The sequence below is a fragment of the Vanrija albida genome (genome assembly GCF_041260175.1).
Source record: "Vanrija albida strain AlHP1 chromosome Unknown contig_3, whole genome shotgun sequence".
Lineage (NCBI taxonomy): Eukaryota > Fungi > Basidiomycota > Tremellomycetes > Trichosporonales > Trichosporonaceae > Vanrija > Vanrija albida.
Window position 1 is genome coordinate 3,409,086 of NW_027191422.1, and position 26,925 is coordinate 3,436,010.

Sequence of the window (26,925 nt, forward strand, 5' to 3'; positions counted from 1 at the left end):
ATCCAACTAACAGTCTAACTCCGCCGCCTCCGCCTCCGCCTCGCCTCGCAGCCTCGCCTCGCAGCCTCTTTTTCGTTGGCTCGTTCCAAATCCGTCGACGCGGCTCCGGGAATGGAATGCGGCGCAGCGGCGCAGAGGCGCAGGCAGCGCACGCAGGCAGTAGCGCCCGCCCGCGTGCCGTAGCTCATTGCCAACGACCCGGGCACGGCAGACTCGGGTCAGTCGACAACAATGCCGATGCTCGGCCGGCGACAGGTGACGGACGCGACGGCTTGGCACGGCGAGTTCGTCACGCGTGCATTGATTCGGCGGCGAACGAAACGCCAGATGTCGGCCAGCCGGCGTGCCGACCAGCAAGCCGGCAGCCAACGCCCGCCCGCCTGCCCGCCCGCCAATTGCATCCCCCCCATTGTCTAGCTGCCGATTGAGCTCGCGCAGCTAGCCGACGAGGTAGTGCGACGGCGGCCTGGGCCGGGGTGCAAGTCGCCCTCTGCCCCCTGGGCGCCGGTTACCTCACAGGCACGGGGCAAGTGGGAGCAAGCTAGCAAGTGGGAGCAAGTTTAAAAAAAGTAAGCTGGCATCGTCGTGCACGCAGTCGTGGCATCATGCTCTGGCGCCAGCGGGTCATGTGGCATTCGTCGCGGTCGCGGGCAACCTCGAGATCCGGTCAGCCATGACGCCAGCGGCACGCACAAGCATGCCAGCTACACTAGCTAGTGGCCACCAGTGCGCGCAGCAGCACTCGTCGCCCCTCGCCCTCGGCGCACATCAGCGCTCCCCCGCAGCAGGCCCACACACCACCGCTCACTCACCCATCGCCAGCCATCAGTACACCGCACACACATGGACTGCAACTCAAACCTTCACGGCCACGATACCCCTGACGCGCTGCCCGAGTCGCGCGAGCGCCGCGCCGCTGACTCGGACTCGCTCCTGCGTGAGCTGTAGCCGTGGGCCCGCGCTCGCCACTAACCTCTGCGTGCTCCTTCCCGCTTGCCATCTCTGCGCCTGCTACGCTGCTGCTCCTCCACTGCGACTCCGATGAAACGTCCCCTCCCCGACTCGACTCGCTCACGGGCTGGGCTGATCCTTTTGTGCCACCTCCCCCCTGCGGGACACCCCTGTGATTCACATTCCAATCGGGTACTACCCTGCCCCTCTGCTGTCACCTCGGCGCATTGCGCATTTAGGCGACACGCTGACGCGCCTCGACTCGCTGTCACACGAGCGCCGTGAGCCCGCCGACGAGCAGCCGCACCCCCCGCAGCCCTCGCGCTGGGACGAGGCCGCCGAGGCGGCCATGGTGCTCTAGGCACTGCCACGCCAGCTTGCATCATCAGTGATCGAACGAAACAGACGCAAACTGAAAACTGGCCCGAAAGTCTCTCTGTGCTGCCCGCTGCGCTGTCCTGTCCGCTGTCTCTGCACGCACGGCGCGTGCATGCCACGTCACGCCGTCCCGTCCCGTGTCAAGTCGAGTTGAGCCGAGCACGAGCGCGTTTCACTCTCCCCGCTGCCACCACGACGCGTCGACACCTCGACACCGTCGTCAAGGAGAACAACGTGCCGTCGTTCGCGTGAAGGGGTTGGAATCAAAAAGCAAATACAGACCCAATGAATCCTCTCTCGTCATGTTCGTCACGCAGGCGTCACATGTCACGGCTGCATTGTCTTCCAGAGAACGCAGCGCGGTTTGCAGGAACGGCGATGAACGCCGCAGTGCCAAGCTGGCCCGGAACGCCGCTCTGCAAGCTCGGAACACCGCTACACTTCCCAGCCGCGTCGCGCGCGCCGCGGCTCGTCCCACGACGCCGACGTGTACTTGTGCCCCGCGAGGTCCTTGCGGCGCTCAAAGTCCTCGGCCCAGCCGGCGCTCGAGTCCGGCGTCTCCCACCCCCGGCGCTCCGGCGCGCCTTTCCGCTTGGCGATGAGCGCGAGGGCGCGCTCGCGCTCGCTCTGCCCTCCGCTGCTCCTCACAGCGGGGCGGGGCCGCGCCGGTGCCGGCGCTGCGAGCGTCTTCTTGATGCTCGTGAGCGGGTCGTGCCGCTCCTTTGACCGCACGTCTTTCCGCCTGCATCGTCAGCTGCTCTGCGCGATAATCGCGTGCGAGCCACGAGCTACTCACCGATCCCGCGCCCGCCGCTCCTCGGCCCGCTCGCCCGTCTCCTTCTCCTCGACGCGCTTCAGCTCGCGGTCAGTGTACCACGGCTTGGTCTCGCGCTCCGGCCGGCCGAGGTACATTGTGAACCTGTCGGCGTCTTGCTCTGCCTTCTTCTTCGCCGCGTCGGCGAGCGTGGGGACCGGTGCTGGCGCGTCCTTGCCCTGGCTGTCAGCATTGCCTCCGCCCGCCACTCACATTCTCCATATCGGCCCAGAAGTTGAGGTGCCCGCCAGACGTGAACCGGTCTTCGTACGCCTGCCGGTCCTCGCCATCGTCCCGCGCCACCTCTTTCTCCTTGCCCTTCCTCGTCTCGCTGGGAAAGTCAAAGTCCAGCCGGTCGCGCTGCTTCCTTTCCCGCTTCTCCTGCCGCGCCTTCTCTTTCCGATGTCGCTCGAGGAGCGAGTCGCCTGCGGGCCGCGAGGAGGAAGTCGACGGGAGGTTGTCGTCTGGCGAGCCTGCGCGCCGCCGCAGCTCGGTCAGGCGGGCTTCTGATGCCTGTGCGTGTGAGCGGCACTCCCCTCCACAAACCCACCGCCTCGATGTCCCGCTGCTCGCGCGCCAGCTGCTCCGCCGCCGCCTTGGCCTCGTCCTCGCGCACCCGCTGCTTGTTCTTCTCATTGTACGGGTGGTACGACTTGTGCCTGCGGGTGTTAGCCGCCAGTCAGCCTTGCGGCGCCATTCTCCGTCACAGCTCCTGACCCTTCGCCCCGCACTCACTGGAGGATCTGTAGCCTCGGCATTGTGCTGCCTGGGAGAGATGCAACGCTCGCCGACTGTGATGGCGAGCACAAGGGCGACTCTGTGACGTTGGGTGGCAACAACCTCGCGGACATCAAACTCCGTCCCACGTGGATCTGCTCCCGCCAAGCCAATCCAGCGCTGACGTCTGTGGGACTGTGTGCTGCTCGATCAATGTCGACGACTTGCTGAGTGATATTCTCTCTTGTTCTCTGCAATCACTCACTCGACAAGATTTCGCCCACACTACTTAATAGCAAGCGACGTGAACCAGAATCCGACGATACCCATCCCCGTTCGAATCCCCACTTGTCACTCAACTCGACCAAGGCCTTCACCTTCACACCCATCACACAACATGGTAAGCAGCAGCTGATGCCATGGCTCGGCTGACCCACCAGCTCCTCCGCATTCGCTCGCCAGCCGGCACGGCGAGGATAACAGTCGAGCCGACGACGTCGGGCGAGGACCTCACCGCCAAGATCCTCGAGACGATTCCCAAGAGCGAGCCCCAGCCCGACCTCTCGACCGTCGCCCTCAGCAACCAGCCGGGTATCGCCGCCGAGAAGGTCACCCTCGACGCGCTCAAGGGCCGCAAGGTGTCGGACATGGGCTTCAGGTGAGGTTTGCACATGGGACCTCTCCTAACCTCGCAGCCATGGCGACCTCCTGTTCTTGTCGTACAAGCCGGTGGAGGCAGGCTCTTCGACTCCATCACTCGCCCCCCCGCCGCCCGCGCCCACCACTCTGCGCGGTGGCGCGAGCGCGCCGTCCGCCTCGACGTCGGGCACTGCCACCCCGTCAGTGGTGCCCACCGGCCCCAACCTCGACCACATCGTCGAGCCCGACATCGACGTGTACTGGAACAGCCAGAGCGGCAAGATTGACCGCAAGCGCGACAATGCGTTCTGCCGTCACGGTGAGAAGGCCATGTGTGATTACTGTATGCCACTGGAGGTGAGTAACAGGTGTTGGCGGATGCTGACCTGCCCAGCCCTACGACCCGAAGTACCAGGCCGAGAACCAGATCAAGCACCTGTCGTTCCACGCCTACCTCCGCAAGCTCCTTGCTGGTCGCCCACCGTCCGCCGCTTCATCGTCCTACATGCCGCCACTGACCCCCCTCTCCCTCGGTGTGTTGACGCCATGCCCCTCTGGTTCGCACGCGCCATTCCCCGAGGGCATCTGCTCCAAGTGCCAGCCCTCTGCCCTCACTCTCCAGTCGCAGTCATTCCGCATGGTCGACCACGTCGAGTTTGCTACCCCCGCCATTATCGACGAGTTGCTCAGCGCATGGCGAAGAACCGGCACGCAGCGCTTCGGCTTCCTCATCGGTCGCTACGACAAGTACGAGAAGGTGCCGATGGGCGTCAAGGCCGTGGTGGAGGCGGTTTGGGAGCCCCAGCAGGAGGGTGAGATCGACGGCCTGACGATCGAGACGCCATGGGAGGACGAGAAGCGGGTGGGCGAGATTGCGGCTTGGTGCCAAAAGGGACTTGGCGTTGTTGGCATGATCTACACGGATCTGACGCCGTGAGTACGAGCCGCGTGTACACGAGCTGACCTTGCAGCGACCCCGAGGACATTACCAAGACGCTATACAAGCGCCACGCGCAGAGCTACACGGCATCGGGCCTTGAGATGCTTGCCAGCGCCCAGTACCAGGTCGCGCACCCTTTGGCTACGAAGGCATCGCCCACGGGCTCCTTCTCGTCGCGCTTTGTGACGTGCTGCCTCACCGGCACTGAGGAAGGAGGCATCGACGCGACCTGCTGGCAGGCAACAGAGCAGGCCGAGGCTATGGTCAAGGCCAACACTGTCGAGGGCAGCGTGGACCCATCGGTCGTCCGCGTCCGCAAGCCAGGCGACGGCGAGTACATTCCAGAGGTCTTCTACAGCTTCAAAAACGAGTACGGCATCCAGGTCAAGATGCCTGCCAAGCCCACGTTCCCCGTCGAGTACCTGTTTGTCAACGTGACGCACGGTTTCCCCGTCGACCCCGACCCGCTGTTCCTCTCGACCAGCTTCCCTGTGGAGAACCGACCTGGCCTCCACACCCAGTCGCTTGAGGTTGTCATCCGCGATCTCCTCAAGATTCTCGGCGGATCCGACCTCGAGGTGTCGGACACTGGAACGTGGCCTGCACGCATCAAGAAGGAGGTCGAGAAGTGGCTGTCGGACTGGCACCTCGTCACCTTCCTGTGTCTGCACGGGTCGTTCTCGACCGAGGAGCAGAAGTTGATCGGCCAGGTGGCGACGGCGCACGCCAACCCGAAGCACGCCAACTCGTTGGAAAAGCTGTTCCACAGTCCGGGCTGGCAGACGCTGCTGATGCTCGCCGAGTCGTCCAAGGGGGCGTCTGCGGGCTTTGGCAACGACAGCGGCACGACGGCCGAGCAGCTGGCGGGCATGGGCATCGCGTCGCCATCTGGCGGCTCGGCGAGCGCCGGACGATCCGGCACGGGCACGCCTGCGGCTGGCGCCGACGTTGGCGGCGAGAAGGCGTGCCCGCACTGCACGTTCATCAACGAGCCGACGGCGACCGACTGCATGGTGTGTGGCCTGCCTCTGTAGCGGGGGCCGGCGTGGGGCTAGAGGAAGTGCGAGTGGAGTAGCAGTAGCACGCATGATTATCACATGAATTCACAATGCATCGGCGTAAGGCCAAGTGTCGAGGCTTCGTGGGCTCGAGAGTGGCGCGGCCGCCGGCAGAAGTCAGTACTCGCCATCTCCTGTTCCCCTACCCCCGCGCCCCCGCCAAGCCTATGCCAATGCCTGCATTGTGCCCGATGCTGTGTCTATGCTCTATAATCTATACTACAACGTGTGTGGTGCTCTACTCTGCGGACTGGAGCTCGCCGTTGCGCGCGGCGTTGCCGGCGAGGGCGCGCTTGAAGGCGTCGAGGGTGACGCCGGCCGCGGCGCCCTGGGACGCGGTGCGCTCCTTGTCGAAGCCAGGCGAGCCAGGGCGCGAGGGGACGGGCGAGCCGACGACGCTGTCGTTGCCCGTGAGCTCGCCGGTGGGCTTGATGCTAGCGGCGAGGTGCTGGCGGTCGCCGGAGAACGAGGCGGCGCGGCTTCCGGCCGGCGTGACGAGGGGCGTCGAGTCGGGCGTCGCGCGGGGCTCCTGGCGGCCGACGGGCTGCTCAATGACCAGGCGGAAGGTCTGGGTCGCGGCGTCCCAGCTAGCCTTGACGTGGCTCAGGTCCTCGACGAGGAAGTCGGGGCGCTCCTTCTCGAGGTCGGCGGCCGAGTGGCTAGTACACGTCGCGAGCACGCGGCAGCCCGCGGCCTTGCCGGCGCGGATGCCGGTCGGCGCGTCCTCGACAACGAGCGACTCGAACGGGCTCGCGTTGCAGCCCTCCGCGCCGAGGAGGTACGGGTCGGGGAAGGGCTTTCCGCGCTTGACGTGGTCTGCGCACACGAAGATCTTGGGCGTCGTCAGGCCGGCGATGGGGATGGCCTGGCCCGCGTAGAAGTGGGTGCTGCTCGTGCAGATGGCCCACTTCTCCTCGCCGTCGCGCTGCTCGTTGGCGGCGCTGAGGTCGGACAGCAGGCGCTCGACGCCGGGGAGCACCTCGATCCCGCTCTTGCCTGTGCGGGCGCCGATCTCCTCGGCGTTGGTGAGGATGGCCGTCTCGAAGCGCACGACCTCGGCAGGGAGCTTGTCCTCGGGGATGGTGCACCACTTGCGCAGGGCGTCGATGGTGCGCATCCCGTGCGCAGAGTGCAGGATGTCCTCGAGGTCGAGGGGGTAGGTCTCGGCCATGAGCTCCCAGGCCTTGACGACGGCGGGGGACGAGTTGATGAGCGTGCCGTCCATATCGAAGAGGACCGACTCGACGTTGATCTCGACGATGTGGGGCGTGGCGGTGTGGGCGAACGAGTTGCGGCGCGAGGGGGCGGTGGACGCGGGCGCCGAGGACACGGGCGTCGGCATCGCCGACATCTGGAAGGCCTCCTTGGTGAACACGGACATTGTGGGGGTGTGGGGGGTGGTAGGTAGTGGTAGTGGTATTGGCGAGTGGCGAAGTGCTAGCTAGGTTGAGCTCGTCTAGAGTCTTTTGCGTTTGTTGTGTTTGTACGAGATGATGTCCAAGGTCAAGATAGTGCTGCGGTTTTATCTACTCGGCCGGTGCGCACCCGGCAGCCTTGCAACTTTGCGCTCTCGCCGTCACGAGCGGACACGGAGGCCGCCGAGCAGCGAGCGGTTGGGGCAAACCAGCAAACTATCAGTCGCGTCGCCCGCCTGTCCGCCCGCGTACCCGCCAAGTGCCGCGCGACAGGCCCGCGACCCCCAGGATGACGCGGTGGCGTGCGTGCACCAGTCCCCCCGAATGCATGGCCGCGATAACCCTGTTTCGGCGAGCTCGAGCCGACACGTGTCGGCCAAACGAGGGGGTTGCCGCGGCGATTAAGGGGGCCTGCTGGCTGCCGCTGGCCGGCAACGGCGCCGGGCGACGTCATGGCCCGTTTCGGTTTTGGTGCGAGCGAATCGCTTGTCGTGCTTTGTCGATTCGAGGTGTTTGAGGGATTTTGCGAGTGTGCGTGGTATGGGTTGCTGTGCTACAATGTGCAGGGGTAGTAGCTGGTGCTAGGGGTCAGTGTCGCCGCTATCGTATCAGCTGGAACCTTGGGAATGCAGCATTGCACGAGGCAGCCAGCCCCCCGCAGCGCGCCACGTCGACGAACACAAACAGCCCAAGACGCAATGCCCGCCACGCAATGCACGCTGCACGCCGCTTGCGTCAGAGCGCACCATTGGCACGTAGCGTAGCGTAGCACGACGACCAGTGGCCAGTCTGGCTGCGCCAGACTGTAGTGTTTGTTCCAGCGAGGTGACTAACGGCCGGCCGGAGCGACCCCGGCGAGCCTCCGACCCAGCGACGCACCCAGCGACCAGACACATTCCCACCGACCGATGCACAGCGCAACCCGAGAATCCCGGCCGCCGCGCATCCATTCGCCCGCACGCACCCCCGCCCGCGTCTCCTACATTCCACGACCCGCTGCGTGCTTCCATCGCCGTGGCACGAAGAGTCGTCTGCGGAGATAACGCAAAAACGGGGGTGCTGCAGATTTTTATCTCGGCTCAGGGCAGGCATGTGATTGCTGGACCCTGAGCGACTGTGCCCTTACCGCCGGCACGGTGCGCGCTGGCACACGGGCGTGGCACTACCACTGACACTGAGCTGACAACTGATTCCAGGGGGGCTGCTCGCGATGCTTTTTTCGGGGGAATTGAGGGGCTGTGGCCGGCAGGGTGCTCCTGCTTGCGCGATTAGTTGCGCCGCCCACGTCACGACTGCGGCGTCGTGCCCGCGCAGATGGTCACTCGAACGTTTGTTGCTCAGCTAGGCGGCTAGGCTCTGCGCTCGGCACGTCGCGTGCGCGCCGTCGTGTTCGCGTTTAAGACGCAGCGCGCGGGTTACTCTGCCGTCCCAGCCCTCGCCACTCACGTACTGGCACAAAATAACTTGGACTTAAGACTTGTACTCGCTTCAACTCAACTTCACCACGTTCATTACCTCCTCCTCCACCATGTCCGCCGCCTCCGCAGCTTCCACCGCCCCCTCGTCCCCCCGCCTCGACCCCATGTTCGACAAGCTCCACATCGCGTCGGGCGCGACCACGCCTGGTGAGTAGCGCGTCGGCGGCGCCTTATCTTGTCCATCGCTGACCCGCTCTAGACCGCCGCCCGTCGATCGACACCCTCCCCCCCTCGCCCCTCGCCTCGGGCAAGCACCGCATCGCCGTCATCGGCTCGGGCTCGTGGGGCACTGCGCTGGCCAAGATTGCGGCCGAGAACGCCGCGCGCCACTCGGACCAGTTCCACACCACCGTCAACATGTGGGTCCGCGAGAAGCAGGTGAGTTGTGGCGGGCTTGACTTTGGAACCCAGCTGACTCCCCCCAGGTCAACGGCAAGAAGCTCACAGAGGTCATCAACAAGACGCACATGAACCAGCGCTACCTGCCCGACGTGCCGCTCCCGGCCAACCTCGTCGCGGTGCCCAAGCTCGCCGACGTCGTGCGCGACGCGACGCTCATCGTCTTCGTCACGCCCCACCAGTTCCTCCCGACCGTCATCAACGACCTCAAGCGCGCCAAGGCGATCCACCCCGGCGCGCGCGCCGTCTCGGCCATCAAGGGTGTCGAGGTCGAGGGCGCCGAGATCAAGACGTTTGCGTCCGTCATCGAGCGCGACCTCTCCATCCCGTGCTCCGCCCTCTCCGGCGCCAACATCGCGCTCGAGGTCGCGCTCGAGCAGTTCTGCGAGACGACGATCGGGTGCCCGACGCACAACGACTCGCTGCTCTGGCACGCCGTGTTCGACGCCGAGTCGTTCCGCGTCCAGTGCGTAGAGGACGTCAACGGCGTGTCGCTCGGCGGCGCGCTCAAGAACGTCGTCGCCCTCGCCGCTGGGTTCGTCGACGGCCTCCGCCTCGGAGGCAACACCAAGGCTGCGATCCTACGCATCGGCCTCAAGGAGATGACCGACTTCTGCCTCGAGTTCTTTGACGGCGCCCAGCGCAGCACCTTCTCCAACGAGAGCGCCGGCGTCGCAGACCTCATTACGACGTGCTACGGCGGCCGGAACCGCAAGTGCGCAGAGGAGTTTGTCAAGTCCGGCAGCTCTTTCGACGACATTGAGCGCCGCCTCCTCAACGGCCAGAAGCTCCAGGGCACGGCGACGGCAGAGGAGGTGCACGCCTTCCTCCAGGCGCACGGCCGCGTCGACGGCTACCCCCTGTTTGAGCGCGTCTACCAGATTGCGTTCAAGGGCCTCGCGCCCGCCCAGCTCGTCAAGGGGCTCTAAGCGCACCACGCGCATTTGTATACTCTGGCGCAGGAGCGCCGCATTGTATCCCTAGTACACTGCATTCGCCGGCTATCCGGAGCGGGCTGGCACCGCATAGATTCATAGACACATATTCAAACATGCATTGGGCATTGGCGTGGCGTGGCGTGGCGTTGCGATGGCCGGGGCAATGGTGGGGACGGGAGCGGGTTGGGTGCTGAGCTCGGCCAGAGGGGTGCGCTGGGGCACAGGCAGGCAGCGAGGAGACCAACACTGCCGCAGCCATCGACGACACCACCCACCCTCATACCACTGTCGGCTCGCAGCAGGGACACAGTCCAAGGGCACACACACACCCCCATCCAAATTAAGGCCCTATCTCGACCGCGCGTCTCTTCCAGGCGGCGGGCTCGAGCAGCGGCTGACGGCGTACAGCCATCCAGCCGGGGGAGGGGCACCCAGAGCACCAGGCGGGCAGCGGGGCACACTGCAGCTTCCCCGCCTCATATCGGCGCTCCGCATACATTGAGGGGGGGGGGAAGGCTGAGTGCTCCTGCCGCCTGCCCTCCACGCCGGCCCGGTGTGAGAGGCGGGCGCGAGCCATGGGTGCCACTCTTCGCATCCTAGCTGTGCGCCGCGCCCTCGTATGCAACCAATCAATGCAGAAACCATCAAGGCCACTTAGCTCAGCTGGTTAGAGCGCATGCTTAACACGTGAAGCGTTACGCATGAGGTCGGCGGTTCGATCCCGCCAGAGGTCAGGTACGCCTGGTTATATCAGTCGGTAGATAGTTTGACTCTTACTACTAAGACATCAAAATGTCATGGGTTCGAGCCCCATACTAGGCTAAATCTTTTGTATCCCCCCTGAAGGGGCTATTAGGATTGTTTTTGTAGTCACCTTTGTCACCCTTTTCCTGCTGTCCAATAGAACGGCGTCTACTACATTGTTCAGTCACCCCCCCCCCACCCCCTCTTGATCTCGATGCATTGCTGGCTCCTGCTGGGCCAGCTGCCGTCGCCAGCTGCCCCTTCACCCTCGCCCACACCCTCGCCACTCGCGCGGCGCCCTCCCCGCCGCTGGGCCCGCGGCCGAGCCACAGCATCATCCCGCCACGCATCTTCCCACCACGCATCTTCCCACCACGCATCTTCCCACCACGCCGCAGTCTGCACACTCACCCCTCCCCACTCAATAGCATTCCCCGATTCATTCCCCCATTCATGTGCCGCTGGACAGCTCGGGTCAATGGCACTACCCAAGCCGATACACAGCTCAATGTCCCGGCGACTGCCGCCCGCAGCGAGGCACCTTCCCCCCCTGCTCACCCTGCGCCACTCGGCCAGCCCATGACACAAGTGGCGCTGCCGCCATATTACATTCCAAGCGCCGCACACCACCCCCACTCCCTCCCACAGCCACTGTACATGCATTCTGCTCCCACAGCTCTATACTCGATGCTTGGGTACGATAAAACCATGGTATCAGAGTCGTTGAATCGTCGTACAGCCTCACGCCGTGGTAAACGTCGCGACTAACCACGAGGCGCCGATCTCATGTCGATCACTCGCAATCGACCGCGCGCCCTGAGCCCTGCCTCGGCAGACTCGGATGCACCTGGCTGCCCTTGCCGCAGCCATGCCTGTCCCGTTCGCAATGTCGACTAGTCCCCGTTGAGATGCTTGCGGAACCGCTCGCTCACGCTCGCCCTGATCCGGTTGCCCTCGGCCGTGCCAAACGTGCCAGTGCGCGCAACCTCGGTCGGGAAGACGGCAGCAGTGGGGGACGCAATCGAGTCGCGCTGAGAGTAGATGCTGCCTCTGCTGGGTGCGCCGCGGTCAGACTCATCGCTGTGGTGCGAGTAGCGGCCAATGTCGGAAACCGGGGCAGTCGTGCTGTACGCCGGCGACGACGACAGCTGGGTGGTCGGCTCGGGTGCGTGCGCCGGCATAAAGTTGCTGAGGCGTAATGTCGTAGTAGACGTCGACGACGCCTTCTTGTTGAGGTGGCGCACGGGCTCGCTAACGCGGTCACGCTGCTCCTCCTCCTCGTGGCCGTCGTCGTCGCTGAGATCGTTGAGCCCCGGCGTCGACGGCGCGTCGGCCTCGTCAGACCAGTCGCCCTGCGCAGACTCGCGGCTCGGAGACGTCTGCACCGCCATCATCCCAAGGCCAATGGGTCGCCTGGGCGATTCGGGGTAGGTCGCCACAGTCGGCGACGCTCGCTGGCTGGTGGTAACAGCGGGGGAGCCTCGGGCGGACTTGGGAGGCGACTGCTCGATCGGGTCGAGAACCCGTGGCAGGTTGTCGAAGCGAGACGTCGTCGACGACGTCGGGGGAGATCTCGGCTCGCGATTCGAGCCTGGGCGAGCCGGCAGATCAACGCGGCGGTATCCGAGCGGCGAGTGCACGCTCGGCGTGGATAGCGACGGGCTATGCCGTGTCACGTTGGTCGTTGTCCTGGGCGAGTCTACGGCATGCGACCAGCGCCGCGTCGTGTCCGACTGTGGTGTCTCTTTTGGCAGAGTGTGGATGCTGTCTGGTCGCCTGCCCAAACCACGTGCAGGTGTGCTCGTGGTCGATGTTTTTGACGCGTCCGTGTTGCGGTTCAACAGCGCCTCGGTCAAGTCACGAACAGCTTGGTCGGACAGTCTGCCGGCTTCACGCAGAGTCACAGCCAGCCTGGGGAGACGGTCGCGCACCGTCTTGACTGCCGCAGCGTCGTCCACTTCGACGTCGACAGCAAGCTCGGCTGCAATGGCGATGGCCGCCTTGACACCGGCGTTGGCACGCTCAACCGACGTCGACGCGCCTGTGAGCTTGGCCGTGAACTGCGGGTCCGCCGCCTCGAGCTTGCGATCGAGGATGCGCGCCGCGTCGACAAGGTTCCGCCCATGCTCGGTGATGATGTGGTCGCTGCTTGCCTGGGACCGGCTGCCGATCGAGGTCTGGCTTCTTCGCGTGACACGAGGCTCGCTCTGCGGAATGGTGAAGGATCCCGACGCGCGGCTCGAACGGCCCACTAATGGGCTCTCGACGGTTTCACCAGAGTTTGTGCGGCGGCGACTCATCGGCAGGGTGCGTGCCCCAGAGCCGTGGCTGATGAACGAGTCGCGAACAGACGACATTGAGGATGTAGGCCGAGGCGGGTACTTGCCGCTGTTGGATAGTCGGGACGACGGACGCCCAATGTTCTCATCCATTCGGGAAGACGATCGGCCGGTGAGCATCTCGCGCTCGCCGTACCGGGACGAGCGATCGCCCGCTACCGAAGGTGCGCGGTCGTCACTGTGCCGTGACAGACGGTTCGTTCCAAGCACCGACGCCGCGCGGTCCTCTTCCCAGCGGCGGTTCGAGTCACTGCGGTTCTCTTCAATCTTGCGAAGCAAGTCGAGGGGGTCCTTCTTGCCAGAGCCAATGTCACTGCGCCCGCCGACGGCCGAGACCGAGTCGTTGGGAGTGAGGCCGATCTTCGAGGAAAAGTCGCGGTGCGACGGCGAGTCCCGGTTAAAGTCGCGGCTGAGGGGCGAGTCTCTGTTGAAGTCGCGACTGAGTGGCGACTCGCGCGCAAAGTCGCGACTTCCGCCATAGTCTCGCTCTCTCATATGCGGCATCACAGGGTTGCTCATATCCCTCGAGTGCCGCGACATTGGCCGTTGGGCATTGTCTCTTTCGTTCAAGAGAGAGCTCAACCGGCGGGAGCGTGCGCCGTCGTCAAAGCTGCTCAGGCGGTTGGGCGAGTTGTAGACGCCACCAGAGTACCGATGGTGCTCATGTGACGTTTCCAAGACACTCTCTGGCCGGCGAGACAGTTGGTCGCCTCGGCGGTGCTGGATGAAAGGCGAGTTCTCGGTGAACTCTTGTCGCGACGCCGCTCTTGGGAAACGCGTCGTGGAAGCTGCCCCCGTCGAGGTCCCAGGTCGTGGTACCAACCTCGGGTTGTCGAGGACGCTTTGCGCACGCGCCGGTGAGTACGGCGTGAATGCTTTCCCGTCAAACGACGCCTCTCGTCGTGCGCGGACGGGCGAGGCGCGTGGCGAGTCGTTGAGATCCACAAGGCCGCCCCTGCTCCCACGTACTTCTGGCGACGGCGTAAACTAGAGGGTTAGAGCTTGCACACAGGTGGAGCACTCACCAGCCTGTCATTCTGGAATTCGGCAGGAATAGGTTGCCGTGACTTGCCACCAGAACGACTGCCCGTGGTGGGCGTGCTGGCCTTGTCCTGGCCGTCGCCACTCTGCCGGGCGTCGCCGTTGCCATTCGGTCGCGAGTCGGCTCGAGTGTAGGTCCGAGACTCGCCATTAGCCCCGTCATCGCCAGCCTCCCAGCTGCCTTGTCTTGTCGGGGACGGCGGCTCCCGCGGTGACTCCATCCAGCTCGGCGACTGCGCCCCAGTGGGCGACTCTTGCCCCGCCAGGTTTGACAGGTTTGACCGCTGCGAGCTGAATCGCTTGAACGGTGCTTTTGTAGGCGACGGCGAGTTTTGCTGTTCAGAGGCCGCGCGAGCCGCGCGCAACGACGCTCTGCGCGCTAGCTTCTCCTCTGCCTCGCGGATGCGTTCGTCCACAGAAGCCATGCTGTCCTGCCGCTGGTGGCTGTACTCGACACCTTCGGGGACGGCTGCGGTGGCAAGACCGCTGCCGCTGGTCCGCCGCGTTCCGGCCAGACGGCGCGAAAAGCGACGCTCGAGGGGGCTGTTTGTCGAGCCTTGACGCGACTCGTGCAATGGAGAGTCGATCCCCGAGCTTGCGGGTGAACCAGGGGAGTGGATGCTGAATCGCTGCGACGCGCGGCTCCCCGCGCTGTTGTTGCTCGTCTCGCGGCTCAACTCGCGTGAAGATCGCAGGGGGGTGGATAACGTATTCCGAAGCTGCTCTCCAGCGCTCTGGATGCTGCCGGATATCGACTGACGCGCGCTGTTGCCGTTCGGGCTACGCGACGAGTCGATGCTGAGCGAGGACATGGAGTTTGCTGACGGGCTTGCGAACCCACGCCGCAGTTGCCCCGAAGGCGTACCGTACTGTGTCGGTCAGCATCCGCACCACACGTCAACGTCGCCCTCGTCCACCTACACCACTGTCAAGAGCGCCCCGAGGCGCAGGAGCCATGGTCGTCACGTCGCTTGCCTGCGGGCTGGGGCGGGTGGAATGCAACTCGACGTACGGGCCGTGAGGCACGGCCGAAGACTGATAGTGGCCAGAGGCGTCGTCGTATCGCGTTGGAAGTCCGTTTTCGTCGAGCAGCTCGTCGTACCCCGACGCGCCGTTACCGTTGCCGTTGCCGCCGTCGCGCCCTGCCTTGACCCAGTCTTTAAAGTCTATGCGTGGGTGGCCAAGTCCTACACCGGCTGCGCCGAGACCCACTGACCCAGGACCGAAGTGGAGGCCAGGTGACGCGGGTTGCGCATTGGGCGATCCGGGTCGAGCCGGTGTTGTCGGTCCCAGGAAGAGGCCTGACGGAGGACGGCCCCACCTGCTGTGTGCTCTCGACGATGACTTGTCTGGGGTCTCGGAGGCCGAGTAGGTTGGCGAGTCGTAGGCCGACGAGGATTGGAGTAGGGATAGGGGCGGGGATGGATACGAGTGTTGCAGTGGTGGAGAGTCGGATGCAGACCAGCCAAAGGAAGCCGACGACGTGTGTAGCGACGGCCTAGAGGGGTGCCGCCGCGGGATGGGTGGAGGCGCCGCCCTCTTTGGCGTCGCCATTACGCGCTAGCAGAGGGAGTTGGACGAGGGAGGGGTGGGCGGCGGGGGTGCGCGTGGGTGCCGTCTTTATGACGAGAGAATGGAGGGGCCGAGGGTGTAGAATGAACGTAAGTGAGTTCTAGTCCAGCTAGAAGAGGAGGGCGGACAAGTCGTGTTGTGGTCGATTGTAGAACCCTGTCATCAAGTAGGAGGGGGCATTGGGGGGAAGGAGGCAGAGGTGATTGATGTAGCGTCTGTGTGTGATGGGTCGTGTCGGTTGATGGCGAAGGTAGCAGTAGCAGTTGTCTTGTAGCAAAGCGACTTTTGTTTTGTTGGACCTGGCCCCGAGTGATGATGATGACTTGTTCAATGTAGAATAAACTCTGTGTCGATATTGATCATGCAAGAACAGAGAGAGGGGCAGGAGGAACCAAAGAGACGCGTGCAGGCAGGCAGGCTGCCGTCTGGCCGGCGCGTGTCGTCTCTGAGTGATGGGCAGAGGCCAAGCAAGTCTGGACAACAAGGTTGGACCCCGTCGGAAGCCCAGCAACGAATGGGACCGCCGAGTCGTCGCTCTACCCGCTGTTCTCTGTCGCCCAAACACTGCGCGGGAACGAGTCTGTCTGTCTGCACTGCACTGCTCCGTTCCGCCTGTCGCTGTCCCATACCGCTCCACGCGTCGCCGGTCATGGTCGCGCGTCGGTCGGTCGGTCTCTACCCATGGTACCAGCTGCAGCAGCTAGCCAGCGGATACTAATCCACCCCCGGCCGCGTCCTAGTATTACCCTAAACAGTGCATTTCGGCGCGTCTGAACGTCGTGAGTGAAACGATTTTACGTAACGACTCTGAGCACATGGACGAGGACGAGGAAGGGGAGGGTGCGCGGGGCGGGCGGCGGGCGGCAGTGGCGTTTTTTGCAGGGAGAAGGGGGAGGAAGGTGCCAGGGCAAAGGGCTAGGCGGGTGGGTGACGGGCGCAGTGCTGAGCGGGGGGGGGGCGGGCGAAACGGGCAGGCCGGCTGGCTGTTTGCGCCCTCTTGTGCCCCCCTTGCGCCCTTGCACAGGGCATCGAGCACTTAAGTGGGCCCCCCATGTCAGGCCTGGCTGGCTGGGTGGCAGGTGCCTGGGTGGTGTAGCCATTCCATTGTGCTAGTCTGGGCCCAACAAACCTGATCTATTAGCCATTTTGGTCGGGTCGAAGCAAAGTGACTGACGCGCGCGCGACTTGGCTTGGGCACTTGGATACACGACGACGACGGACAGCGACGACGACGCCCACAGCCCACAAACGCCCGGGACGACTGACGGACCACGGCAACTCTAACGGGGACATTTCCTGGACACCAAGACACCCGGCCAGTCAGCCAGCCAGGCGCGCGCCGCACACCCACCCACTGCATCATCATCACGTACCTACTGGCACCACCACGGCCACCACCACCGGGCCACCCACCGGCCACCACCACCACACCACGGCGACACACAACCACCCATCACTCAACTCGCACCTTCCTCGTCTTCCCCTTTCTACCCTCCCTTCCTCCTCCCCTCCCCCCTTCTCCTCACCATCTCACTTGCTCTGCCTAGTGCAAGCAGCCGCCCCCCTCCCTCCCCCTCCCCCCGCTCGGTGCTGCACCGCCTTGGTCTCCACCGCACCACCCAACAATGTCGGACAGAACGCCCCGTGCATCGGCGGCACCCAGTCTCCACCCCTTTGCAGCAGCAGGCAGCAGCTCGGCGTCGCCATCACCAACCCCCTCGCCATCATCATCACGAGGCCCCTTTGGCATGATCAAGTCGTCCATCTCGCGCAAAAAGCCAGCAAACCTCGACATCTCGCGCAGCATCCCAAAGCCGTCGGCCAGAGGCGCCGCAGTCGTTGGCCCCGATTCGGCAGGAAACCCAGACTGCACTGGCGTCACCTACATCCCAGAGGCCGACCGTCTCCGCGACGAGATTGCCCGCCTGCAGCTGTCGACCCCCTCGAGCTCGTCGTCGTATGCCTCGGGACCAGAGTCACCGCCCGGTCTCTCGCCCACGGCGGCAACCAACCATGGGCGCGACCCGGGTCCGCCCCCTCCACGCCCACCGCGCCGCCAACAGGTCTCGCACTCGGACCCCGGCCCGGCGTCGACCCTTTCGCACTCGGCGTCAGTGTCCACGCTCGGCTCGACGCCCAGCCGCAAGCAAAAGAAGGAGCACACTGGCAACGGTAGCAAGAGGAAAAAGGACAAGAATGGCGAGGATCTCGTCAAGGACGAGGACCTGCAGATCCTCGCCGACCTGGGTTCTGGCAACGGCGGGACCGTCACCAAGGTCTGGAACAAGAAGCGCAAGTGTGTCATGGCGAGAAAGGTAAGCGCGCGACGTGGCCTGCAGCTGCTAACCCCTCTAGCTCATCCTCGTCGACGCCAAACCCTCTGTGCGCAAGCAGATTCTCCGCGAGCTCCAGATCATGAACGACTGCAACTCGCCCTACATTGTCAGCTACTATGGGTGCTTCCCCGTCGACGTGCACGTCGGCATCGTGATGGAGTTTATGGACATTGGGTGGGTGCGGGCGTCGATGGCTCCACTAACCACACAGCTCGCTCGACTACATCTACAGACATACCGGGCCTGTCCCCATCGACATTGTTGGCAAGGTCGCCGAGGCAGTGCTACGTGGCCTCGTATACCTGTACGATGTGCATCGCATTATCCACCGTGGTACGTGTCTAGGTTCCAGGCACCGAGCCCCGCTAACGACTTCAGACATCAAGCCGTCCAACATTCTGGCCAACACGTCTGGCGAGATCAAGATTTGCGACTTTGGCGTCTCGGGCGAGCTGATCAACTCCATTGCCAACACGTTTGTGGGCACTAGCACATATATGAGCGTGAGTCACCCAGAGTTGGGCGGGGGTACCTGGACGGGATGGCCGTAACTGACACTTGCCGTCTTAGCCGGAACGCATCCAGGGCGATGACTACACGATCAAGTCGGACGTCTGGTCGCTGGGCATCTCGCTGGTCGAGCTAGCCCACGGACGCTTCCCGTTTGCCGAGCCGGCCGACGGATCTGGCGACGAGGGAGACGTCTACGCCGACGACGACGGCACACCTGTCAAGGACAAGTTTGACCCGGACGCGACGCTCCCGGCGTCGGCGCAGCGCCCCGACTTGAGCGCCAAGCGACGAAGCCGCCGCCGCGGCGTGAGCCTGGGCGGTGGTGGCACGACCATGTCGATTCTCGACCTGCTCCAGCACATTGTCAACGAGGCTGCGCCTCGTCTCGTCGACCGCAACCAGCGGTTCCCGCTGTCGGCGGTCACGTTTGTCGACTCGTGCCTCGACAAGGCCCCGGCGAGGCGCAAGAGCCCGCAGGAGCTGCTGCAAACAGATTGGATCAAGGACTCGGCCGTGACTCCAAACGACCTCAAGGCGTGGGCGCAGGGCGTCGCCAACCAGACCAAGGCTTAATACAATAACTTGAGCTGTCGAACCATACTCCGACTGTCTACCGACACCTGGCCAAATTGTCTACCTCCACAATGATACCCCCATCAATCACCTCAACCCCACAATAGCCCTTTGCCCCAGTGCAGCGCGCCTCATTGTAAATATACGACGACCCCGCGGGCTTGTACCCTGTCCATACACACTGCATACAGCACACGTACAGAGAGCGGGGGGGCGCGTGGCCGCGGTAGCGCGGCTGCAGCCTCCCTGCTGCTGATGTTACAATCAAATCAGAGGGTGGGGCCAGTGGGGGTGGCTGGCGCTCACTTGGCCTCGGCCTCCTTTGCCTCGAAGAGCTTGAGCAAGTCGTCGCGCTTGAACATCTTTGCGCAGTCGAGCGCGTTGGGCTGGCCCGCGCGGACGTCGGCGCCGGCCTCAAGCAGGGTGGTCACGACGTCGTTGTGCAGCTTGAAGACGGCGCCGGCGATCGGGCTCTGGCCCTTTGCGTTGAGCGCGTCGGGGTCGGCGCCCTTGCGGAGGAGCATGGCGACGGTTCCACTGTGGCCATGGTATGCCGCGAGCATGAGGAGCGTGTCGCCGCTCTGGTTTGTGAGGTTTGCGGGCACGCCAGCGTCGACGTACACCTCGAGGTCGGCGGTGGTGCCGGCGCGCGCGAGGTCGAACAGCTTGCCCGCGAGCGCGATGGCCTCGGGCGGGAGCGTGTCGGCGGTCGGGCGGGTGTGCGCTGCAGAGGCGGGGGAGGGGACGACGGGCGGGCCGGACATGTTGCGTGTGGTGGGATGGGAAGAGGCAAGAGGAATGCGCTGCGCGGCTTATTGACGCGCGCCAGATGGCCGGGTGTAACCCTCGCCGGGCGTAAGCTTGAGGCCCGGCTAGGCGCCGAATAGCGATGACGCCAGTGGGCAGCGGGGTGGGGGGGTGCGGAGGGGTGTGGCTCCGGCGGGGGCGAGGCGCTGAGCTGCCTCGTGCTGCGCGTATCGCCTGCGCGCCTGCACCGAGAACGGCGGATGTGCAGTCACGCAGCGGTACTTAGATGCATGTAGCTCGCAGCGCATCATGCACCCAGCCTGCGCTGGCTGGCCAGTCTGACGGCCTGACGGGTGACTCGACTGGTGTCACCCGCCTCCACATTCTCCTGGTGGAGGTCGTCGGTGTTGTTACAACTTTCGTCCACCTTCCCTCCTCCTTCGCTCCTTCCTCCCCTCCCACAACCCACAATGCAGCGACCAGGACAGTGAGCTCGCCATCGCCGCCCCCTCCACCCCGCCACCCCGCTGACCCCGCCCCCCAGCAAAATCAACCCCGTCGAGCCAAATCCAAACGAGTACATCACCTTCATCCGCGCCCTCCCCAGCGCCAGGGACCACGCCGTGCGTAGCCTCCAAGCCCCGCTGACACCCAAGGACGCAGAGCACATCCTCAAAGCCGTCGCGGCGCAGACCAAGCGCATCATGCGCGACCGCTTCATGCTGGTCGGCACGCTCGAGGAGGCGGCGCACAACCGCGTCTTTGCGGGTCGTAACTGGAACCACGGGCAGGTGGGTGCTTTTGGGGAAGGGGGCTGACGGGGTAGTCGATCGAGCTGGTTCTACGCCGCGCAGACGGGCGCTTCCTCCCCCTCAAGTATGTTATGAGCGTCATGTGCCATGAGATGGCGCATATCACTGTGGGTGTCGGCTGGGGAAGGGGCTGACGTGCAGCATATGAACCACGGGCCAGAGTTCCAGAAGGTAGTGCAGGTTCACCGCTACGCTGACGCCAGCTCAACGCTGCGATCAAGCGCGACGTTGCCGAGCTCCAGGCCAAGGGCCACTACGGCGACGGGTTCTGGTCCGACGGGCTGCGGCTCAGCGACCGTGCCCGCCTCGGCGCCGAGGGCCTCAGTGGGTATCGCATAGCCATCGTACCCGCTAACACCCCAGAGCCCGACGACTTCCCAGAGTACATCTGCGGTGTGAGCGCTGGGTAAGTGACGTGGGCGGCAGTCACGCTAACCCTCAGCGATGCCCGCAAGGCGCGTCGCCGCGGCGGACGCGGACCAGCGAGCTCTCGCGCCCCCGGCCTCGTCCGAGGCGAAGCGTCGCACCGCTCGGGCAGGCAGACCGACTACAACCGCAAGACGGCGAGGCGGACGAATGTCGACATGGACGAGGGCGGTAGCCGGCTGGACGGTCTCCAAGGTAGCTGCAGGGGCGCGACGCCAGCTAACCTCCCCAGCCATCACGAAGGAGGACCGCGCGATGCGCAAGGAGGTCGTGGATAGGCGCGTTGAGCGGCTGCTGGAGCGAGGCCTCACCCAGGCCCAGGCCAAGAAGCGGGCGGCGGAAGAGTTTGACAAGGCAAACCCTTGGTTCAAGGAGGGCAGCTCGCATGGCAAGCGGTGGGTAGTGGCAACAAGTGTCGTGCTGACGACCCAGTGCCAAGTCCAAGACGGCTGCAGAGCTCCGCGCCGAGGCGGCAGAGCGTCGCCTCGCGGCCCTCGCTGGCCCATCACGCAGTGTCAAGGACGAGCCCGACGAGATCGACGAGCTGGACGACGACCAAGACACAAAGCCCGACATCAAGCCTGACATCAAGCCCTACATTCTCTCCGACTCTGACAGCGACGACGACGTCGTGCCCATCGAGGACCCGCACCTCTCGGTTGAGGACCGCAAGGAGGAGATGGAGTCTGAGATGACGGAAGCTGAGAAGGACCTGCTCAGAGGCGGGTGGGACGAGTTTGTCGAGCTCGCTCCAGCCACATCCAAGCGCAAGAGCTCGCCACAGGAAGACGTCCGCGCGTCCAAGAAGTCTGCTGCGCCGGGCGGCTCTTCCGTGCCACACTCGCGCAGCTCGGCGTCTGTTGCATCAGCCAAGACCTCGTTCGACCATGCGAGCGTCATCCGGCAGGCTCGTCTCCAGGCCGTGCGGCTCGCGACAACGACGTCATCGCAGACGGCCCATCGTCTGGGTGGTGCAGGTGCAGGAGCCCCTGGCACTGAGGGTCGTGCTGACCCTGGTCGTCCGATCAAACAAGAGGCGATGACGACCGAGTGGCACTGTCCGTTGTGCACTTTTATCAACAGCGTAGGGAGCCGTCGCTGTGGTGAGTCGGGCGCCGGTAGAGTCAGGTTTGCGCTGACCTAGATCCAGAAATGTGTGATGCGTTGCCCGACGAGCAGTGAAGGGGCTGTGGCGGTGTGGTGTGCATTGGCCGATGGCTGTCATTTCAGGAGGCTCAGGCGGCTTTTAATAGTATTAGAGTTTGTGGGTGGCCGCGGGTGTGTAGGTGTAATAGTAGCATGTTCCATTCCAGCCAATGCATGTGGATGACTGTGTGCAGTGTGCGTGCAGTGCCGGGCGCCGTGTCGCCGCGTCGCCATCGTGCGATGCTGGCCGATGCATTGCATTGACTGTAGATGCGATGCGCGATGCCATCTTGCACAGTGTAGTCGTTTGCCCGGTTTACGTGATGGCAGCGCGCTGCCAGCGGCCAGCCAGGAGCATGCCACAAGGGAAACGCCGACCGAGTGGTTGCGCCAGGCTGGGCCGTATTACGGCGCTGGCAATGCACACGGGGCAGAGGGCAGTGCATCGGTGTAGCATGCAGCGCCGAGCACATTGTGACGGCGTCAACGAGGCCTCGAGTGCCAGAGGCGTAGTGCATAGGCGCGGGTGGAGCAGGCCGCGGAGACGTGTCAAGGGTGCAGTGGTGCAGTGGTGGGCGGGACAAAGGCTAAAGCCGTGTCCGCGCGTCCAGGGTGAGCCAGGCGGAGGCTACATCGCATTCCATGTCGTCGTCGCACGCGCCAGCCAGCGGGCGGGCGAGTAAGTTGATCCCGCCGGCGACTAGAGCCAGCCAGCTACGACCCAGCCAGCAACCCACCCCCAACCACCCAACACGTCAAGTCATCAAGTCCAAGTCACGTCGACACAACCAACACAACACCGACTCGCCGCAACCCAACGACTCATCGTCCTTCCTCCCTCCCTCCCCCCTCGCCCGCCCCACACCACACCCCCGCACAACTCGCAACACTACACTCGCCACTCGACGCGCACAGCGCGCAGCACACTACACACCATGGTGAGTCGATGCGTCGTGGGGGGGGGACGTGCTGCGGGTAAGGCTCCGACGCCGCCGCCTACACGTTGGCAGGGGGGCTGCTCAGCGCGGCGCGTGCAAAGCCACGAGTACGATGCGGCACGATGCACCGCGCCGCAGCACGCCGCGCCCGCCGCACCGCACCGCTTCGCGGCGCGCTGACGCTGACACCGCAGCCACCACCAAACCTCCCGCCGTCCAATCCGGACATTGCGACGCTCCTCCAGACGATCCAGTCGGAGAGACGCAACCTCGAGGGCGCGCGCGCCGTCATGCGCGCGGTCCAGGCGTCGAGCCGCAACGAGGCCGTCATCCAGCAGGCGCAGAACGAGGTGCGCTCGGCCCAGGTGACTATCGACTTTCTCGAGGCCGAGCTCGCCCGCTTGCAGATGGGCGCCGGGGCCGCTCCCCCGGCCCCTGGGCCCCCCGCTGCCGGACCTAGCTCGCAGCAGCAGCAACAGCAGCAGCAGTACGGCTACAATGGCCAACTGCCGAGCCAGTACCACGCGCCGCCGAGGGCTGGGCCAGACGGCCCGACGGCCCCGCTCAACATCAACCGCGCGGACCGCGAGCGCCCGCTCCCCCCACCGCCGGCCGACGACGCGCAGGCCCCCGCCCGTACAGACAAGAAGACGTCGCAGCTTGGTGAGGCGAGCTACTTGGATGCCGCTGACGCTAGACCTCCTGCGCTACGACGCACCCCTCAGCGGCGCTAAAATCACGAGAATGCTCAACCAGCTCAACTTTAAGCTCCAGGTCGAGGAGCAGTACAAGACGGGTATTGAAAAGATGGCCAATGCGTACCGTGCCGAGGGCGACAGGCGCCTGCGCAACGAAACCGACGCCAAGCGCATCGAGTCGGACGGCAAGATTCAGCTGCTGCGTGTCGCCAAGAAGCGGTACGAGAAGCTGGCCAAGTTTGGCTCGGCCGTCGAGGAGGACGAGGGTGGGTGCTCGTATTGATGCTGGCGCTAACCCCGCCAGACCTGATTCCCGACTCGAAGCGCAAGGAGGCCCTCCGCAAGCCCATCTCGGGAGAACTGGTCATCAGCCTTAGAGGCGCCCGCGAGCTCAACCACCGCCCCCTGCCACGCCGGTCGTCCAAGGCATACAGCGAAACCTATGTGGCCATCAAGGTCGAGGGCACCGAGCGCGCAGTGTCCAACCTGTCGCGCAACGACCGGTGGTTGGAGGACTTTAGGATTCCCGTCGAAAAGGCAAACGAGGTCGAGATTACAATCTACGACACGGTCGCACCGGGCGACACGGCCCCCATTGGTATGCTCTGGCTCCGTGTCTCGGACCTGCTCGAGGCGCTGCGTCGCCAAAAGGTCGCAGCCGCCGAGAACACGGGCGAGGGCTGGGTCACGGCCGACAAGGCCGCGTCCATGGGCACCAGACAGGGCAGCGCCCCAGACTCGGCGACCCTCCACCAGACGGGTGTGCACCGGCCGCAGGGCGGCCAGCCCGGCGAACAGAAGAGCGAGGGTATTGACGGCTGGTGGTCGGTCGAGCCGGCTGGCGCGATTTCTCTTCGTCTCGACTTTGGTAAGTGGCCTTGGCTGTGCACACCGCTCACACCCCAGTCAAGGACAGCGCCGCTGGCGGCCGCCGCCCGTACGAGGCCCTGGGTCGTCAGGGTGCCGTGCGCAAGCGCAAGGGCGACGTGCACGAGATGAACGGCCACAAGTTTGTCCAGCGCCAGTTCTACCAGCCCATCAAGTGTGCACTCTGCGAGGAATTCCTCCTCACCGGCGAAGGATACCAGTGCGAGGACTGTCGCTATGCCTGCCACAAAAAGTGCTACCCCAAGGTCGTCACAAAGTGTGTCTCAAAGTCGGACATGGACGGCGAGGGCGACGAGGAGAAGATCAACCACCGCATTCCTCACCGCTTCCAGCCCTACACCAACATGTCGGCAAACTGGTGCTGCCACTGTGGCTATATGCTGCCGTTTGGCCGCAAGAACTCGGTCAAGTGCACAGAGTGTGACATTACCTGCCACCAGACATGTTCGCGCCTGGTACCAGACTTTTGTGGCATGACCATGGAGATGGCAAACACGCTGCTCAAGAACCTGCGCGACATCAAGACGACGCAGGGGACCAAGAAGCCCGCGACGACCTACACGCACTCGCATCAGCCTTCCATCACATACACGCCGCCCAAGCAGGAGCAGACGCCACCGGCTCGGCCTCCACCACCGCCCGACGCATTCCTGCCACCTCAGGAATCACGACCTTCGGGCCAGCTGCCACACTCGCAGTCGTACAACGACTATGCCTCGATCCCGCAGGCGCCATCGTCTCCGGCCAGACCGCCGCGCCCATCATCGGCTACCCAGCAGCAGCAGACGGCTCCTCACCGCCTTAGCTTTGACGGCCGCGACCAGCAGCGCCCCAACCTCGAGATCAACACCAACGTGGGCCCCAGCAGCCGACCCCAGCAGCCCCCGCGTGTCTCGACATCTCCCCAGCCCCCTCCCCAGCAGCAGCAGCAGCAGCAGCCTCAACAGCAGCAGCAGCAGTACCAGCCCCCCACCCAGCAGCGCCCTCAACCCGCTGCAGGCGGCTACAAGCCTCCCGCGTCGATGCCCGGCCTCACGCAGACGCCAACGAGCACGCCTGGCCGCCCGGCTCCCCCCCAGGTCCAGGCCCCTCCTCAGCAGGAGCTCGTCCCCACCAAGCAGGCCCAGCCCCCCGCCGTGCGCAAGCGCAAGGTCGGCCTCGACGACTTCAACTTCCTCGCCGTCCTCGGCAAGGGCAACTTTGGCAAGGTCATGCTCGCCGAGGAGCGTGCAAGCAACAGCCTGTACGCCATCAAGGTGCTCAAGAAGGAGTTTATCATCGAGAACGACGAAGTCGAGTCGACCCAGTCGGAGAAGCGCGTCTTCCTTGCTGCCGCCCAGGAGCGTCACCCCTTCCTGCTTGGCCTGCACTCGTGTTTCCAGACCGAGACCCGTGTCTACTTTGTCATGGAGTATGTCTCGGGTGGTGACTTGATGCTTCACATCCAGCGTCGCCAGTTCACCCTCCGCCAGGCCAAGTTCTACGCCTGCGAGGTGCTCCTCGCCCTGCAGTACTTCCACTCGCGCGGCATCATCTACCGTGACTTGAAGCTCGACAACATTCTCCTCACCCTCGACGGCCACGTCAAGGTTGCCGACTACGGTCTGTGCAAGGAGGAGATGTACTACGGCTCGACCACCAGCACCTTCTGTGGTACCCCCGAGTTCATGGCGCCCGAGATTCTGCTCGAGCAGCGCTACGGCAGAGCCGTCGACTGGTGGGCGTTTGGTGTGCTCACGTACGAGATGCTCCTCGGCCAGTCGCCCTTCCGCGGAGACGACGAGGACGAAATCTTTGACGCCATTCTCGAGGACGAGCCGCTGTACCCCATCACGATGCCGCGCGACGCCGTGTCGCTGCTGCAAAAGCTCCTCACGCGCGACCCCGCACGCCGTCTGGGCGCGGGGGAGGCCGACGCCGAGGACATTAAGCGCCACCAGTTCTTCTCGGATGTCAACTTTGACGACGTCTACCACAAGCGTATCCCGCCGCCATACTTCCCGACGATTGGCAACGCGACCGACACGTCCAACTTTGACCAGGAGTTTACACGCGAGCAGCCGACGCTCACGCCGGTGCACACGCAGCTCACTGCGCAGGACCAGCAGGAGTTTGCGGGCTTCTCATGGGTGAGTGGGGCGAGGGATGCCGAGGGCGAAGCCCGAGGCGGCGAGTGTCGATGCAGCCACAGAAACTAACACCTCCAGATCGCACCATGGGCCGCGGCGGCTTGAGTTTAGAGCGCATTTCTGCAATATTTTTGATTTACTGTTACCCTAGGCACGACTACAACCCCTTGCATCGTTGCGCTGTTGCCAGGTTGCATGCGAGCGGGGGGAAGAAAAGCGACGACGGCGGTGGTGGCGGATGTGCTGGCCCGAGGAGTAGAGGGGTCGTGTGGGAGGCCGTAGATAGCAACATGCAC

At 64.5% G+C, this 26,925-nt stretch overlaps 10 protein-coding genes and 2 non-coding genes across 12 annotated transcripts; 8 read left to right on the forward strand and 4 right to left on the reverse strand.

Moving 5' to 3' along the window:
- Positions 1-843: 843 nt before the first annotated feature.
- Positions 844-1,312, forward strand: Q8F55_004652 (uncharacterized protein; the record flags this gene model as incomplete). The annotated part of the gene is made up of 2 exons (XM_069353161.1): positions 844-937; positions 1,191-1,312. The coding sequence occupies 2 exons, from the start codon at positions 844-846 to the stop codon at positions 1,310-1,312; spliced, it is 216 nt and encodes a 71-aa protein (XP_069210579.1).
- Positions 1,313-1,764: 452 nt separating this feature from the next.
- Positions 1,765-2,901, reverse strand: Q8F55_004653 (uncharacterized protein; the record flags this gene model as incomplete). The annotated part of the gene is made up of 5 exons (XM_069353162.1): positions 1,765-2,071; positions 2,126-2,322; positions 2,357-2,656; positions 2,694-2,802; positions 2,879-2,901. 5 exons carry the CDS (start codon positions 2,899-2,901, stop codon positions 1,765-1,767), a joined length of 936 nt encoding a protein of 311 aa, XP_069210580.1.
- Positions 2,902-3,257: 356 nt separating this feature from the next.
- NPL4 (nuclear protein localization protein 4) lies at positions 3,258-5,473 on the forward strand (the record flags this gene model as incomplete). Its single annotated transcript, XM_069353163.1, has 5 exons — positions 3,258-3,260; positions 3,301-3,518; positions 3,556-3,856; positions 3,894-4,432; positions 4,471-5,473. The coding sequence occupies 5 exons, from the start codon at positions 3,258-3,260 to the stop codon at positions 5,471-5,473; spliced, it is 2,064 nt and encodes a 687-aa protein (XP_069210581.1).
- A 262-nt stretch (positions 5,474-5,735) lies between these two features.
- GPP1_2 (DL-glycerol-3-phosphatase) lies at positions 5,736-6,878 on the reverse strand (the record flags this gene model as incomplete). Its single annotated transcript, XM_069353164.1, has 1 exon — positions 5,736-6,878. The coding sequence occupies one exon, from the start codon at positions 6,876-6,878 to the stop codon at positions 5,736-5,738; it is 1,143 nt and encodes a 380-aa protein (XP_069210582.1).
- A 1,562-nt stretch (positions 6,879-8,440) lies between these two features.
- On the forward strand, positions 8,441-9,718 carry Q8F55_004656 (uncharacterized protein; the record flags this gene model as incomplete). Its single annotated transcript, XM_069353165.1, has 3 exons — positions 8,441-8,537; positions 8,590-8,768; positions 8,816-9,718. 3 exons carry the CDS (start codon positions 8,441-8,443, stop codon positions 9,716-9,718), a joined length of 1,179 nt encoding a protein of 392 aa, XP_069210583.1.
- A 657-nt stretch (positions 9,719-10,375) lies between these two features.
- Q8F55_004657 lies at positions 10,376-10,461 on the forward strand. The gene has a single exon. It is a non-coding gene; the product is annotated as a tRNA-Val (tRNA).
- Positions 10,462-10,466: 5 nt separating this feature from the next.
- Q8F55_004658 lies at positions 10,467-10,549 on the forward strand. Its single transcript has one exon. It is a non-coding gene; the product is annotated as a tRNA-Lys (tRNA).
- Positions 10,550-11,364: 815 nt separating this feature from the next.
- Positions 11,365-15,107, reverse strand: Q8F55_004659 (uncharacterized protein; the record flags this gene model as incomplete). Its single annotated transcript, XM_069353166.1, has 5 exons — positions 11,365-13,797; positions 13,836-14,720; positions 14,773-14,833; positions 14,864-15,017; positions 15,068-15,107. The coding sequence occupies 5 exons, from the start codon at positions 15,105-15,107 to the stop codon at positions 11,365-11,367; spliced, it is 3,573 nt and encodes a 1,190-aa protein (XP_069210584.1).
- Positions 15,108-17,171: 2,064 nt separating this feature from the next.
- Positions 17,172-18,845, forward strand: Q8F55_004660 (uncharacterized protein; the record flags this gene model as incomplete). Its single annotated transcript, XM_069353167.1, has 5 exons — positions 17,172-17,738; positions 17,779-17,933; positions 17,971-18,092; positions 18,138-18,262; positions 18,330-18,845. 5 exons carry the CDS (start codon positions 17,172-17,174, stop codon positions 18,843-18,845), a joined length of 1,485 nt encoding a protein of 494 aa, XP_069210585.1.
- A 302-nt stretch (positions 18,846-19,147) lies between these two features.
- Positions 19,148-19,609, reverse strand: Q8F55_004661 (uncharacterized protein; the record flags this gene model as incomplete). Its single annotated transcript, XM_069353168.1, has 1 exon — positions 19,148-19,609. The coding sequence occupies one exon, from the start codon at positions 19,607-19,609 to the stop codon at positions 19,148-19,150; it is 462 nt and encodes a 153-aa protein (XP_069210586.1).
- A 453-nt stretch (positions 19,610-20,062) lies between these two features.
- Q8F55_004662 (uncharacterized protein) lies at positions 20,063-22,012 on the forward strand (the record flags this gene model as incomplete). The annotated part of the gene is made up of 9 exons (XM_069353169.1): positions 20,063-20,079; positions 20,137-20,383; positions 20,419-20,511; positions 20,608-20,728; positions 20,768-20,810; positions 20,847-21,025; positions 21,063-21,225; positions 21,263-21,933; positions 21,981-22,012. The coding sequence occupies 9 exons, from the start codon at positions 20,063-20,065 to the stop codon at positions 22,010-22,012; spliced, it is 1,566 nt and encodes a 521-aa protein (XP_069210587.1).
- Positions 22,013-22,911: 899 nt separating this feature from the next.
- Positions 22,912-26,734, forward strand: PKC1 (Serine/threonine kinase; the record flags this gene model as incomplete). Its single annotated transcript, XM_069353170.1, has 6 exons — positions 22,912-22,914; positions 23,109-23,577; positions 23,612-23,878; positions 23,917-24,480; positions 24,519-26,629; positions 26,708-26,734. The coding sequence occupies 6 exons, from the start codon at positions 22,912-22,914 to the stop codon at positions 26,732-26,734; spliced, it is 3,441 nt and encodes a 1,146-aa protein (XP_069210588.1).
- Between the last annotated feature and the right edge of the window lie 191 nt (positions 26,735-26,925).